Below are 16,756 nucleotides of genomic sequence, written 5' to 3' on the forward strand. Positions count from 1 at the left end.
TATTTTTTGAAACAAAGCATTACCGATGTAAATTCTATAGTTGACACATGCCAGGTTTTTTACTTCAGGATTTCTGTACTATGGCATCATGCAGTGTTCACATCACACATATAATATGTTAAGTAGTTACATAGTTCTACTTTGTTGTATGAAGTACACTTGAGTAAGTTCATATTTGCACACGCATGCATGTGGGTACACAGAAGGATTGCCATATATGCCTACACATGCACATGCAAATGTGTAATGCCTACAAACACATGTGCACATGCACATGTGCACACACACACATGCACATCCACTCATGTACATGCATGCACGCGCACACATTCATGCATGTACGTGCACAAAAAGTAGGCAATATCTGCAAAAATGAAAATGAATTTCCTAAAGAAAGTTACCCTTGTTCCTGCTAACATTCTTTTTATAAATCCTTTATGGCACATAGTAGGGTAACAAGAAACTAAAAAATAAAGAACAAATATGAACATTTTATTTTGAAATGTCTATTACACTGACGTATGTAATTATAATACATCATTATACATGTCTTTCAACAGTCTTCATTTTACTCCAAACTGTGACAAAAATCACTCTGCGTTGCCACAGATCCGTTGTAGTTCATCCAATATTTCCGTTTCTTGCAAAACCTAACTACCATATCTTGCGATGCAAGTCCATGGGAGAATATAATATAAACTCTATAAACGAAACTAAAATAACACTCAGAAATATCTGTTACTGATACATGTGATAGGCATCAGCAATAAAAAGTTCATAATCACAAGCAATATTTGTTTAGGCATCCAGCCACCGGAGGTGAGTACATCATGGCACACTGCATAGTGCTATAGAAATATAAAACTATGGTTAACTTAACACAAGAACTAAACTAAAAATAACACTGGAAGCACTGGACACATATCCTGCAAGCAATTTAATACTGATTTGCTTGCAATGAAGTCTTGCACCAGAAAATCAAAGACTCCTGCCATATTTACCTCGAATGTTAACAAATGAGATATGTTTGAGAAAACACACAAACCCATGCACACACCACACACAATTCCTGCTTGCGGCCATGGCACACGGCTAATCGATCAAGCCCCGAACTATCACGCCTAGACACCACCACTCGGCCACATCTTAATATCTGCATTGCCAGTGTGAATTCAAGCAGGAACTGATGCTAACACTGTTTTTCAAATTTAAATAAAAATAGTCTAGTGTCAAAAGCAGCCATTTTTCTGTGAACACAGCCCTCACCACCATGATAACTTGATGGTATTTTAATTGTTATTGCTGCTATAACTAAGAGTGCTCAAATTCCTTTTTCTATACACATCAAAGTTTTGGTTACTTATGGCTACCACCCTTAGTAGAGACCTACCATTCCAATTTTCAGTGAAACGACTGCTCCAATATAGTGTCATCATAATGATGGTTTGCCACTAATGGTGTGACTGAGTGGTCCGCGTGCCATGACCTTACAAAACTCTAATTACCTAGCTAGTCAAACACATGGGGTCGTGTTTCTAATACAATGAAAATGCACAAAAAAAGATCATGTTTAAAAGAGCACAATAAACCAGTACAAATTTCAACATTTCAAAAAAAAAACAAAATGCACCAAATCTTACAAAACCAAATACATAGCCTGAGCTGAGGCTAGTTTTCCCTTGAAACAAAATCACTTCTCTCTAAAGTCTTCACTTACAGGCCCCTTTAAACTAATTATTGAATTCACTATAAATATATGTTATAGATTATATTAAAGCATAAATAATAATTTATCACTTGGGCCTTGGAAACACTATCACTCTATTGTTATACACTAAATTAAAATATTTGTAAACAAAAATAATTTGAAAATATTTTAGTAAGTAGATTTATTCTATGGTGATCCATAATTCTTTGTGATTTTTTTTTTTGTTTAGCTATTTAAGAGACACAATCATTTCTTCAAAATTTATAAACCCTAATTTTTTCTTATAAGCTCAGAGAGTAAAATATAGTGTACAAAAAAATTTCACAGCTACTTTATAGAGGGAAAATATATTCTGCTAATTGCCTGATACTTTTGTACCAATTACATGTTTAGCCTTTTTTAGTGTTGATGAATAAAAATGATAGATAAATGAAAAAATCTGTTTTAATAGTTTTGCTCGACAAAGGAAGTTAAATTGCCAATTCACCAAAAAAGAGTAATATAACTGTGTAATTGAAAGCTTAATACTTTTTGTGGTCAAAATTATAAAGTAAAATGTGTCTGTCGTCACTATTTACATCAAGTATGAGCAACATTAATATCAAACTAACACTAAAAATTTACAAACATTGATAAGAGTCGTGCTTATTCCAAATATATTTACTGTTTACACAGAACTAATATAATTGTATAACAGAGAGGAATATATAATATATAAGCAAAGAAATTTTTTTTTATGCCTAAGCTTCTGAAAAATTATTATAGTTTTTTCAAAAAGATGCAAACATTAAACACTCATTCGAAACCACAGAAGAAAAAAACCCAAAATGGATAAAAAGTTCTATTGGTAAGACTAGAACTTAAAACAAAAACAGGTAAGTAAAATTGTTAACGATTTTATGTGTATATAACTATGTCATAACTAGAGATGGTGATTTATAGCATTTAAAATAATGACATTTAGCATTTTGAATTTGAAATTTAGCATTTTGTAGCATTTAAAAAACACAAATAAGCCAATTCTCTCATTTTACATTACTGAAGAAAGGTATATTTTTAAAAAAGAAACCGTTGCTTGCCGTTATACCAACTTTTTTTCTTCAACCGACTTCTCGGTGAATCTTTTTTTTTTTTTCAGTCTCATGTCCCTCAGATTTAATGTGCTTTTCAAGTAAATTTTTTTTTTTTTCTATTTCAGGTGGCGATTACATATAATTAAATTGTGCATTAAAATATTTGTATCACTTTCCTATTCATTTATGTGATTTATGCGATTTATGCGATTCATGCGATTGCGAATGGAAATGACGTTTCGTCCCATTTTTACCACGAGAAATAACAGTATACAACACATTCACGAGTATGCACGTATTTGTAAACACGCAACATTCCACATACTACACAAGAACGCGGCTTTCACGTGAAACACAGCCAGAAAATGGGACTTACAATTGTTAGCACAACGAAGCAGAGATGTCGCAATATGGTGGCCTAAAAACTTGTACTCTGCAAGATGACGGACAATCTTCCAGCTAGTTGTTCTTTGCTTTGTTTACAATCGCGAGACACGGATGGCCATTCTACATTCAATATTTACGAACAATAGTAGTTGTGAATGACATGATAATAAGATACTTGTGCTGAATACGCCATAAAATGATGGTTTCTTTTGATACTGAACTGAAACAAAATACAATCGGTAAATTAATTGTGTAGAGTGAAGACGAATCTACGTTTTTTACCTTGATTTCACATTTATCTCGGAATAGTCTAGATTTAGCTTTTTATAGCGGAAAAAATATAATTTAGCATATTTTAGCATCTATTTAGCAAAAACTAAAAATCACCATCCCTAGTCATAACCTGTTTGGTCATGTTAACAAGTGCACCAAAAGTAAATTCACAAAAATTATGTATATATTTACTATGAAATGTTATAAATTATTAAACTCTTATAGCTGTGTGAAAAAGATTTCAATAGCTTAATACAAAACTACATAGATAGGTACACGTCAAAGTTAGAGGAATAGATACAGGGATACACCCTCCTAACCCATTCCTAGAGAGGGTGAAAAATCGTAAAAATGATATAGCCGCGAATTAATGCGACTTGTTAATTACTTGCGATTAAATGCGAAAATCCCATATTCCTGCGAATTGACACTAAAAACGTCTCATAAACACTTTGCAGGGCAAAACTAAAATTAAAAATACATTTTACAATAATTTTTCATTGAAAATTTGACATTTTAAATGTTAAATTTTCACGTACATGTAATCAAACCCTAATATTTACTCTAGAAACAAACCACGCCACCATTTTGCCAAGAATTGCTGCTAACACTTTTTTCGGCATTGTCAACAACTTTACAAACAATACGAGAGAAATAAAATATGGCCGCGGTATATTCTCTCTATGAAATTATTGAAGTTACTGCATACAAGTAGTGTCGTTGAATCTCGTAGGCAACGGTACTACGTGGTTAGATATATCAATTGACGATTCTCTATGTATTTACGTAGCGCCATTTGCTACAGTACACATACGGTGCAATAAACTTTGCTTTGTTTTTACCTTTGGTTTTTACGCTGTTTGTCAACAAAGTGTAGTTTGTGCTGATTTTTGATAAAGTGCTCACATTTCACCATATAGTAATTGTTTTTACGTGTTTATGATATGGGGCGGGCCAAGTCCGTTTCCGTACATTCGCGCGCATCGGAATATAAGGGCCATCATTTTTGTTAGCGATACAAATATTTTGATGTGCAAGCTGTGCAAGCTGTGCAACCTTCACATCAACTGGGAGAAAAAGGATACGTCAGAAAAACATATTAAAACATCGGGTCACGTTGACAGACTCAAGCAATTTTCTGAGCAAGATGACAGGAAACAACAGGCAACATTACCAACCACACTGCATAACAAAAAAAAAAGCAAAAAATGAGAAAGAGGAATTTATTGGAGAGACTGTGAAAATGTTTCTCAAGGCTAATATCCCTCTTAGAAAAATCAATGATCCAGCTGTAAGGGAATACATCAACAAGTACATTCCTGGTTCTGGGGACATACCCCAAGCATCTACACTGAGAAAAAATTATGTCCCTGTGGTTGGTGAAGCAATACAAGAAGAAATAAAGCAAGCATTGCAAAACAAACAAGTTGCTGTTGTGGCGGATGAAACTACAGACAGTTTAGGTAGATGTGTATTTGCAGTGTTTTTTCGCACAGTGTCTGCAACAGCAGTGCAAGAAGTGTATTTGGCCAGTTGTTCATTTTTAAATAAAGCAAACGGCACAACATGCAGTCAGGCTATACTGGAGACACTAAATAAGTACAACATTTCTTATGACAATGTAGTGGGTCTTGTATCTGATTCAGCCAGATACATGGAAACTTGTTTTGGTGCTTTAAGGACGATTCTTGGTGAAAATCTTATTCACTTTCAGTGCTGGGCACTGTGACTGTTACCTCAAAGAGTTTCAGGAACTTAATACACTGGTTGTAAAAATGAAAATGGCTTTTCTTCATTCAAGAAAAATAAAGCATGCATATATTGCATATTTAGATCATCACCATCCTGAATTACCTGCAATCTTGTTTCCAACACCTGTCCCAACAAGGTGCAATTCATGGTTTACTTCGGTAGAATACTTGGCTCAGTATATACAGCAACTTGTGAGCTTCTTTTCAGAATGTGAGTTTGGCAACAGTAGCAGTGCCTATATTGTTGAAATGTTTGAGGATCAGTACTTGAGCCAGAAGCTCAAAGTACAATAAATTAAAATGTGTGAGTGAAACATGTGGTACAATGAAAGCTCTTATCACTAACTTGGAAGGTTCAGCATACCCTTGACTAAGAAGGAAGAAGTTAAGGTACAGATCAAGTCATGCATGCAAAGATGCCTTCAGACATTGGCAAAACACATGGGTGGCACAGAAGCCAATCGGTTTTATCAAGGGGTAGGTGCTCTTTTCAATCCTGCTACAGCCGGTCAAAGACTACAAGTTGACATGCAAAATGCTGAACAACATAAAAAAACACTCACATTTATGTCTGGCATGAATCCAGACACTTTTTCTGAGGGCTACTGCTACTTTCACAAGCAGCTGTCATCTAATCTGAGAGAAGGATGTGAAGTCAACGTAGTTCAGTTACTACTTGCTGTGAAGATCAAGTATCCTGAATTCTCGGAAGCAGCACTTCGCAGCTTATGGGCACCAGAAGCAGCGTCGAAGCTGAAAGGTTCTTCAGCAAATATAACTTGATTGTAACGGATAGGAGAAACAGGATGAGTGAACAGACTGTAGAGACCTGTTGTATGCTTTCTTTCAATTCCATTGGCCACTCTTTAATTTAGTGCAAAGAAAATTTTTTTTTTGGATTGTGCTGCAATGTACATACAGTTTATTATCATAATTGACTGAAGGAAAAACTTATAATGGGTTATGTTGCTGTGTCCCAATTATGTTCCTTTTTATAACAAATGGATAAAAACACTTCTATGTTGTGTTTGTGTGCCAATTAGGTTGATTTTTTATTAAGTTAAATGATAAATGTTTTAGTTGTAGGTCCAGTTTTCTTTTTTTCATAGAATAGTTAGCGCTTATAAAATTCTATAATATTGGTAATAAATGCTATAAAATGCTACAAGTAAATATTTAGATGCTATAAATGACCAGAATAAATGCTATTTTTCACCCTCTCTACCTATTTCCAAATAAAATTACATGGAATAGAGAAATTTTTGCTTTTTTAGTTTCATTTAAAACCCTGAAAAATATCACACAGACAAATTTCTTTATACCAGATAAAATCTGTGTCAATTTTGCATTAAAGTTATTTACAAGCACCACTTGATCTAAATGTTAAATAAAACACTACAGTAAATATAAAATGAACTGCTCAAGTTTCACTATTTTTTGTTCAAAATGGAGTGCATAGTTATAATATACTAATCAGTACGAAAAATTTTTTATGGTTATATTTTATGATCTATTTCATTTTTGAAACTGGAGATTTATGTGGCATTTTTTTTAATTTTTAACATTGTCTTTATTCATAAAATAACATATTATTCAACAAATATGAAACTAAAATATTACTTAGTACTTATTTCACCCAAATAGTCTTGATTCTGACTGACAATATATGAAGCACTTATACAGCAAAATCATTAGCAATAACAATAAGCATGTCTACAACAGAACTACTCAGAAAAATATACAATCGATAAATTTTTGGGTGTTTAAAAAATGTTCCAGCATCATTTATGTAAAAACATGTTATTAATAAAAGAGATGCAAGATCAAACAACTTAACATTATTTTTTCCCAAACTGTTACTGGTACAAAATTCATGCTAAATAAACTACATCCAATGAATTTACCATGATAAAATATAAAATCTTTGTCATTTGAGTTAAGTTTTATCAAATTGCTTATTGTTTCAAAGTTTTGTCAAACTGCTGATTGTTTTCATATTTTTAGGTACATTTCGGTGCTAAATAGAGTAATAACTTGCATTTCAGTGTTAGATGGTGCACTGACAAGCTTTGCAGTGTTATTTTTGTTTTATTGCAATCCACCATATAATCTTGTCATAAAATACTAACCGATGTAAAATATATTTTATTTGTTAGTGAATACACTCTATTCTCACATTATTTATTTAACTAAAAAAACCTATTTAAGACAATCACCAATTAAGTCACACCATGTGTATGCTATTTTTGTTTTTCTTTTTGTAAGAAATTTAATTTATTTGATAGACGTATATTTTTTTTTTACTGAAATGCACCATTTGTTAAGAATATGCTAAATAGTTATCAAATTTCATAAAATATCAAGTTGCAACTGCTTTATTACAAATATCTCCAAGATGTATTTTGGACATTTTGGTGCAGTTCAATGGCACGAGCTATTACTATTTTAGAGTTAGTTATGTGTGTACAGTTGTATATTACCTATTTGCAGGTTTGCAAACAATGAAGATCGCACACACATAAGCACTGTCTCGTGAACCAAGTATGCAAACTGACATCAGCCCACTCTTTTGAAATCTGACCACACTGCTCTAACAGCATTCTGGTGTTATGACTTTTAGATTAGTTAAACTGTTATTTATCATTTTTAACAGTACTCGTGCAATGTTGTGCATTTCCATGATTATGGACAAGATAGTTTACAATTATAAAGTACCAAATGTGACAAAACTGCTTCCTATCACCTCACAACATTACTTAAAGAAATACGTCTCAAACCTGCTAAGCAAGTCCCTTCAATAACATCTACACAGCTTCAAAAAGTACTAAATGTTGCCTAGAAACACTGAAAGCTAGCTGGCCAGCTACAGTATGCAAGTGTGGAGCTTGTGTATAGAACTGGCAACTCTTGAGAGAGCACTTTAGCATCTGAAGTTAGGGAGGAAGAAAATGTGTGGCAATGTTATCAGCAATGAAAAATATTTTTTATTTAGTTTTAAAATTTTGTGTATGCAAAATATATAATATTTATAGGTTACCACATTACCCATTAACTATTTTAACTTAAGCTATAGTATTTGATTTTAATATGCCATTGCAGTAGCATAAATGTGAGAAAAAATAAATAAATATAAAAACAAAGGTATTTACTTTTAATGTCCAATAAACTTAAATTTTAATAGTCAAAATTCCAGAGGATTAGAGTTACAATTAGCTTAAATATTGTTTTATATTAGCATGACTGATAATAAAATAAAGACAATGTCAATGGATAATCCCTATACTATACTAAAACTATAACTATTATTAATGAAAGAACTTTGAAACTTCCCTTTTTTTTCTTTTCGTATTATTTATTTAGTTATTTTAATAATACCCCTTCAGTGTATTAAAAATTGAAAAAGAGGAAAAGAGTAAAAAATTTTGCAAAATATTTTTAAGTTTTTTTAAACCTAGCTCTGGAAGTAGCTAAGCAGTCATAACATTTTACTTATGTCACTTAAAAACTTACAGGACTAGAATACTCAAGACTCTATCCACCTAAAGATTTAACTAAAAATTTTTAACTTTATCAGTTATAACAGTCCTGTTTTATAACATCTTTCCTTTAATACACTAACCACCATTTCATCAAAACATTTTCGCTTATTAAGTTATATTATTCTTTGATCCAACCAGAAAATTTAACACAGGGAACCAAAATCATAAAATATTATTAAGATCTTGTTAGTTAATTAATTTCCATCTTATTGCTACTAAAAAATGACAAGAGGCAATAAAACCTTCGCAGACCCATCATCACCGGGTGGTCATGTGATGAGCACGTCAGAAAGTCGAGGGGGATAAAAACAATTTAAAAAAAAGCCTGAATACGTATTTATGGTTCAAACAAAGAATTGAAACATATATTTACAGTTTCCAATCACATCATTACAGAAAACATATAAAAAAACCCAAGAATGGAATTGTATTACATATTTGGAGAGCAATTCCCAAAAGATGGGACTTTTTGTATTAAATGTAAATGTAAACTTTAAAAAATGCATCATAAGAGAAAAACATGGCAGTCGATGCTGCATGCAGGTGGTTTTTTTAGAGCACGAGATTCCCCCACTTCTTCATTACTTCTATACTCCATTAGCTGCTTACTATCTTTCATCGTCTCTAGCAACCTCAATGTCAATAAGCTCTTTACATTACATTTTCATTATAAAAATGCTTAATACAGATAGTAACTAATATTGGAAAAAAACTCAAACTCATAAGAAAGTTTTAAGTCTAAATGTTAATTTTTTTTTAATATGTGCGTGATAAAATTTGATAGAAGCAGCTTATTAGAAATTTTGGGTGAGTATGAAAACAAACCATAATGGTATTTAGAATTAATTTTATGTTGTTTTCGGAAACGGGAGTTCAAAAACACCCAAAAAGTTATTTTTTTTTACCAGTAAATGAAAGTTAATAGGTAGGTTAGTTTACATAAACATACTATTTGCACCATGAATGCGTTTACTGAGATTTTCTTTGGTATCAGCATATTGGAGGATGGGAGAAAATAATTAACCAGCAAGGGCAACTGGTTAATAATAATTTAAAATAATCCCGAATTACATAAAATAGTTGTTTATATTAATTTTTATGTATTTTAAACTATTATTGTGTTTTTTCTTTCGTAAAATAGAGAAAAAAAATTTTTTTTTCAATTAATTGAAGGCTTGATTAACAATTAGACATTTTAAGTACCACTAACCAAAGATGTTTTAGGTTGTAGGAATTCACATTTCTGGTTGAATTACTTTGAAGGTGTGGCCAAAAACTTTTTTTGTTTGTAAATACATATGATAAGGTGCACTTAACAATAATTTTGTGTGAATTTGTGTTATAGTGCATATTAATAATGTTTCACTGAAGTTGAAGTTCACAGTATTTTTTTTAAATCTAAGACATCCTTGTTATGTGCGTGCTACACAAAGTAATGATAGTGATTCTGAAAAATGAAAGTATTTGTGTGTTTTTGTGCAATAATGATTTTACTTTGTGGAAAAGGTTATGTTTTTGCTACACCTGTGCGAATATCAGTTTTTTTTTAATTTTGAATCGACTAAAACACAAATATAAAATTATTCTCGAATAAGAATATAAAATTTAAATAGTAAGAATTAGAATCCCACTTAAATTTTTTTCACATATAACAAATACATATTGAAAGAAAAATAAAATGTTTAGTGAAATGGCTTCAGGAAAATTAAATAGTACTAAAGTGAAAAGTTTGTTAGGTTAAGTTAGCTAAAATTACAATAAGTAAATATGTTGAAATATTCAAATTTTAAAAAGAAAATATAATAAAATAATTATTTTTCATGGTAATCGAAATAGGACCCGAAAAAAAAAAACTTTTTAATAAACAGTGCAAAGCGAATATGTAAGGCAATTGCAGTATGTGTGAAGAAACTTCAAGAGGGTGGGTTTAAAAAGAATGTACAGTGAGCAGTTTTAATCTACAGTTGAATATGATGTACTTCTAAAAAAATTGTTTGTTGGAATTATTCACTATGGGAAAGTAAATGATTATTTATATTAACATTTATGGATTACATTATTGGGCTTGTTTTTACTAAAGTGTAAGAACACAGTAGTTGCTACGAATGTTACTCTCTTTTTCTGTCCAGTGTATATTTGCTTGGTAAAAGAGGCAAAGTTTTTTCCCCCCCTCTTGGTGTGACCTTTCTTTTGGGCCAAAAGTGACAAGATAATTGCCTAAGCTGTCACTGTGCTGAGTGTGAGTGTGGGCCTGTATCCCTTTAACTCTGTATTATCCACCAGACAGAAACGTTGTCGTTGTCATCGTAGGTTGTTAGGCTTTAGGAGTCTTTTCTGTGAGTATGTGACCGTTTTCCATGAGATCTATAAAAGAAACTAATCACAGAGCTGGCATGCAGTGATTCCACCCTCTGATCTGAAAACTGTCAACTTTAACATCTTGCAGTGTTTTGATTTTTATGGACACGTATTTATCCTTGGCAGTATGCTGTCAGTTCTAATCTATTTTTTAACAACCTGCCGGACTCTTTTCTCTGTAAAATACTTTAGCTGATAACATGGGTGTTAGTAATGGTTTTGAATTACTGTTTACTATATTATATATTAGTCTCCTCAAATTATACATGGCCAGATGCAGCAAAAAAACTACACATAAATAAACCAAAAACATTACGAATATCCTGTGGAAATTTTGTCCCCACCCAAAGAGAAAATCTGTGATCCTGAAATTTTTCCAGACTTTCGAGATCCCGCACAGCCATATTCGTAAACAACTGAATATTAATTTTTTCAAAGTGCTAGTATTCTAAATCAAATAAATAATAAACTATTTTTTTGATATTCGAAAATTTGAATATTCCCACAGGCCTAGTGTTTGCACAGTCTAGGCAAGCATAACGAAAGTGAAATGTTGGTACTGTTAGTTCAGCAAATATTAAAATACTATAAAATCATTAAAATATATGAATTCTCACACAATTATGTGGTTTAACAAATTAAAATCTAATGAATATCAATGAAAATTTATTACAATTATTTCCTACTTATTATCTCCTGTTTTAAAGGTTTTGATCCATTTCCAAAGTAAATAATCACAACAAAAAACATTTGAGCTCCTTATTTTTATGCAGTTAAATTACTATTTAATATAAATACTTTATTGCGGTTACTTTATTACTTCCTAGAATTAATTTACAATTGATAATGTTAATCTTTCTGCTTCCTTTATTTACTGAAATTATTGGTCTTTGTCATGTGTTTGTTTTTATCATATTTTGTGTTTGTGTTGTCTTTTTTGTGACTTTCTCTGTGTTAATTATGTATTATTTTATGTAATATCCATTAAGTACCTATTAACTGTCATGACCATTGCAGACACTCAAATAACAATAATGAAGAAAAAAAATATTTATAATTTTACAGAACTTTTTATAATTTTCATCACACATAAATTTCTTTTTAATAATTTATACCCATACTCTCTGGCTTTCATCATCCTCTCCACTACCAAGTTTTTTTCAGAATTCAGTTGATATTGAAAAAAAAATTTTTTGCATGATAATCAAGAAACATTAATTATAATAAAAAACACCATTATTCAGAAATTAGTATTTTTTTTTGTAAAAGCAGCTACTTTCTAATTTTACAGTGTGTATAGTGTGCATCATTGCCAAAAATAATTCCTACAGGATTCTAGATTTTTAACAAAATGCTGGTGTAAGTTTAGTTAAGAAAGTTTTGAAAAAATATATATCAATGGATAAATGCTATTTCTGAAGATTTAAATTTCAAATAATACCATATATTTGATTTACAAATATTTATTATTCCACAAAATATTTAAGGAGACACTATCCGTTAACAAAAATTGCTTGGTTGAGATTCTTGAATACTGTGTAATTAGTTGATTCTTTAAAATTATTAGATAAAGATGAATGGTATGAAATAGAGTTCTTTTTTTCAATAAATCAAGATTGCACCATATTTTGTAGTAATTTTGAGCGGTTGGTAGAGGACAAAATTTAACAACTGCAACTACAGAGCAGAAGAAAATAAAACAATCTAGAAAAAAAAATTACAACAAAATAAAAGGATCTCTAAATACTATAAGAAACTAACAGTAAGATCACATCTAAAACTAAATATTGACTGTAGAAGACACTACTACTAGCTGAAAAACACATCATTTTGCATGCCCAAAAATATTAAAGCATTAAACCACTCCAAAAATTTGTATACAGAACTTCATTATATTTAATTCTAAGTATAATACACTTTAAAAACAATAGAGCTATACATAAAAAAATATGATCTGCTTAAAAAATTGTAACAACCACTGCTCTCTGGGCAAGAGTCGACAGCCACATACAACAGCAAATCTTTGTTTCATACTGTTCTGATAGTTTGCCTTTGATATCATGTAAACTGATGTTCTTTGGAAACATGCAGAATTTTAACTTGTTTTTAGGGGTAGACTATAACAACCACTCGCTTTTTAAAATAAAATAAAACATAAAACTGGCTTTAACATACAATAATAAACAGGACAGAGAGATAATATCCTAAATAAAATACTTTTTACATAAATTTTAAATTTTTGTGCATTGCTAAACTGCATACTTTTTAACCATACTTTTTAAGGAATCGTTTAAAGTTTGCAAAACAAACAAATTATACAAAATGAAAGAAATTTACCACATTTAAGTATTAATAACCTGAAAACATTTTGAGATGGAATATAGAACACACAAGATAAATAATTCTGATCTTCCCAATCTGATGGCTGATGAAATGCTAGGGTATTGGTTTTCTCCTGCCCCTTCCCCATAACGGTGTACTGTCAAATATTGTTAGTTTGCCTGGAGACTACTCACAAGCATAAATTTAACTCTTAGCATCAAAGTCGTGTTCTGTTGTTTTCTATAGAATACATGTATATCAAGATGGCAATAGCATGATATGTACTCCCGTTATGCCTAATGTTATATCAATTCTCTTGAGTGCATAGTTCAGGTTAGCAGCAAGGTAATATTGCAGCACATAAAAAAAAACCTCTTTGAAATTATGTAAATGTCTGTATGATTTATAGTGACATAAATAACGCAAAGAAATGTGGGGGAGGGTTAGCCAAATTAACTGCATTCACATACCTTATTCCATTTTGTACCTCTTTTCTCTTAAACTTTTCTCATACTTCTCTATCTTTGGATACCTTGCCAACAACAAAACACATTACAATAAAATCTGTCATTGATACTACATATTGCATTTCTGAATGATGCAATTATTACATATTCATCTTTAGGCTACTGCCTTCATCAAAGATTAAAGTTTTAAAGCATAATGTTTTCACTCTACAGAAATTTGATTGTTAAAATTTTGTACAACCACAAGTATTTTTCGAGGCTGCCAATTGTAGATGAAAATGTAGCCAAGGCATTAATCAGTAAATACAGTACAGTATATATGATAATTTACAACAGAATATTTAAAAAACATATGTACAATGTGGTTGATTCCAAAACAAGCAAATGCAATTTCTTTCACCTAAAAGTTATTTGCATGATTAAAATGAATCTATATGGTAAATTTATAATCAATCATGAAAGATAAAACTCATAACTATTCACAAGTGTTAACAAGACAAGACGGTAATCATAACTGCCCGGCAAGCAGCAGGGGCAGATGGCTCACACAACCAGGTCCAGAGCACGATCCTCGGGAGCCGCAGATGAGCCTGCCTCCTCCTGGCTGCCCATCAGCGCGATGTGGGAGCTCGAAGAGTTGATGGAATGTTCACTTGGAGCGACGCCCACTCTCACCGCCTCATCTTCCGCACCAAACGTCTCTGGCGAAGAAAAAACTGTCTTGTGTACAGGCTGACAGGCCATCAACTTAATAGAGAAGCAGTACATGTCAACTGAGTATGTGTGAGAAGCATACTAGGGCAAGAGCAGTGCTAACAGCATGAAATGAGACCCTGCAATAAAGATGCAGTAGAAATTAAGCATAGCCTAGGAGAATACTCTGTCATATTTACAAAACTCTATACTGTGGCTTGGATCCACATTAACGTTATTTCCAAGAGAGTGAACTCGTAGCACACTTGCAGTGTGCAGAACCCAAGTTGGTGTAGTGGAAGGCTAGTGAGCCTTGCTTTAACACGTAATCATTCAATATTTAATTTTTTTGTTTCAGTATAATTTATATTTATTTCTCATGGTTTCTTACTACTGGACTTGATCCACTTGTCTCACTTGGGCATTGCCACATGCAAATACTCACTACGTAGAATGTAACACAGGTATCACCTGACTACCGGCCATACCGTTACTCAAATATAACTTGCAACACTGCAGGGCTTAAGATTTAGCACTACGCAACCATACACACTAAGCCAAATTTAATTCAAAGATGGTTCAGTTTATCCTTGCCTAATATATGAAACCTTAATTGCGTTTTCAAAAAATCCATTCTAACATATACATTTTTTATTTGCTGACCAAGACTAAATTCAAAATTCTTACAATTTCTTATAAAAAAAAATTAGGTTCTGAGTCCCAATGTTTTTGCATTATAAAAGAAGTAAAACTGTTTACTACAGTCAGGTAGCTACTTTTATTAATCTGTTGTTTCAATCTGTGCTGCTCTCATACCCACAATGGACACCAGTAAACTTTCAGAAAATTTGTCTCCTTATTGCATGGAAGTGGGACCATGAAGAGGGAGTGAATGCTTTCAAGCACTATCCAATAGCATATTGTTAATAAAAAGTGTCATTTAAAATTATCATATGCTACTTTAAGAGCTTATTATTTAGGATCATAAAACTTCTGAATTTTTCAAAACCAGCAAATGGTTCTAAAACCAAAATATGTCATTACTCATCCTCATGAACTAAAACCCAGAATATTGATCTTTAGTTCAGCAGAAAAGCCCAGTAATATTTTACAGTTTAAGAACCATATGCATATGTCTTTCTTCTATATAATGTTTTTAGGTCAAAAATTCTTTCAAATTTCAGTTAACGAGATCTTCAGCCACAAAATATATTGATATGAAACATAATCTATTATCATGAGAATCAGAAGTATTATATCATAAAAGATACTTTAGTATTTTAAGCATTTTTCTACATTTTTGGTTATATTATTTTTTGATTAAAGTTTTAAAGTTCCTTAGCTCTTCAAGTTTCAACAACCCATTCCTAGTTAAGTTCTGTTAAGTTAAAGTCAGTATCACAACCAACATAGCCAAAATAGCATTACACAAGCAAAATTTCAGATTCACGTGTTCCCGTTAAAAGTACACCGTAAATCACAAAATGTAAAGCACAAATCTCAATCCACTTAACATGAAATCCCAAAGAGAAAGCAGGCAGCTTGTTCTGTGGTCTGTTTTCTCCAGGGCTGTACATGATTTAAAAGGACTAAAAGAAAAAAAAAACGAATTACTAACTAATGATTACTTTGCCAGCTCAACCCACAATGGTGCCATCAGCTTGAAGAGGCAATTACAGGCAGCATTCCTAACGGGCAAACTGCAATGAAAAATCCTTATGCTTGGCTTCATCTATAGTACTTATATTTATAAGTATTTGTATCAGTATTCCTGGCTTAATCCACATATTCTTCCATTATGCTTTTTTTTTTTTTAATGTAAGGAAGTCTTTATTTGCTATTTTATGGTGTGATTTTATTCCTAAAGGCCTGAACACAATCAACATTAGCATTTCACTAACACAAAACAATAATATTCATAACATTTGAAATTCCATGTATTTTAATATGATGAGATACAATTATGTATATATGTATCGCGATAAGCATTTACGCAAGCCCGGTATTAATATCAAGTAGAGTTCATTGTTGCTTAATACTATGTTATTACTAAAACTGTGATACACTTTCAGCCAATTGGAAGCTCTGAACATCCTGTTATCATTTGAAAACTTAAATTAATTAGGGTGGCCACATATTTTTGAAAATGAAATTCCCAGCATTTTCCCTGTTTTCCAGAAAATTC

At 31.7% G+C, this 16,756-nt stretch overlaps 1 protein-coding gene across 1 annotated transcript in view; it reads right to left on the minus strand.

The window, feature by feature from the left end:
- Window positions 1-471: 471 nt before the first annotated feature.
- LOC134531086 (E3 ubiquitin-protein ligase RNF13) overlaps window positions 472-16,756 on the minus strand; it is a 99,027-nt gene continuing 82,742 nt past the window's right edge. The window contains exon 8 of the mRNA XM_063366621.1: window positions 472-14,579. Within this exon, the coding sequence (XP_063222691.1) occupies window positions 14,422-14,579 (158 nt within the window). The 3' untranslated portion in view covers window positions 472-14,421. The remainder of the gene's footprint in view (window positions 14,580-16,756) is intronic.

This window comes from Bacillus rossius, chromosome 3 (assembly GCF_032445375.1).
Source record: "Bacillus rossius redtenbacheri isolate Brsri chromosome 3, Brsri_v3, whole genome shotgun sequence".
Classification (NCBI taxonomy): Eukaryota; Metazoa; Arthropoda; class Insecta; order Phasmatodea; family Bacillidae; genus Bacillus; species Bacillus rossius.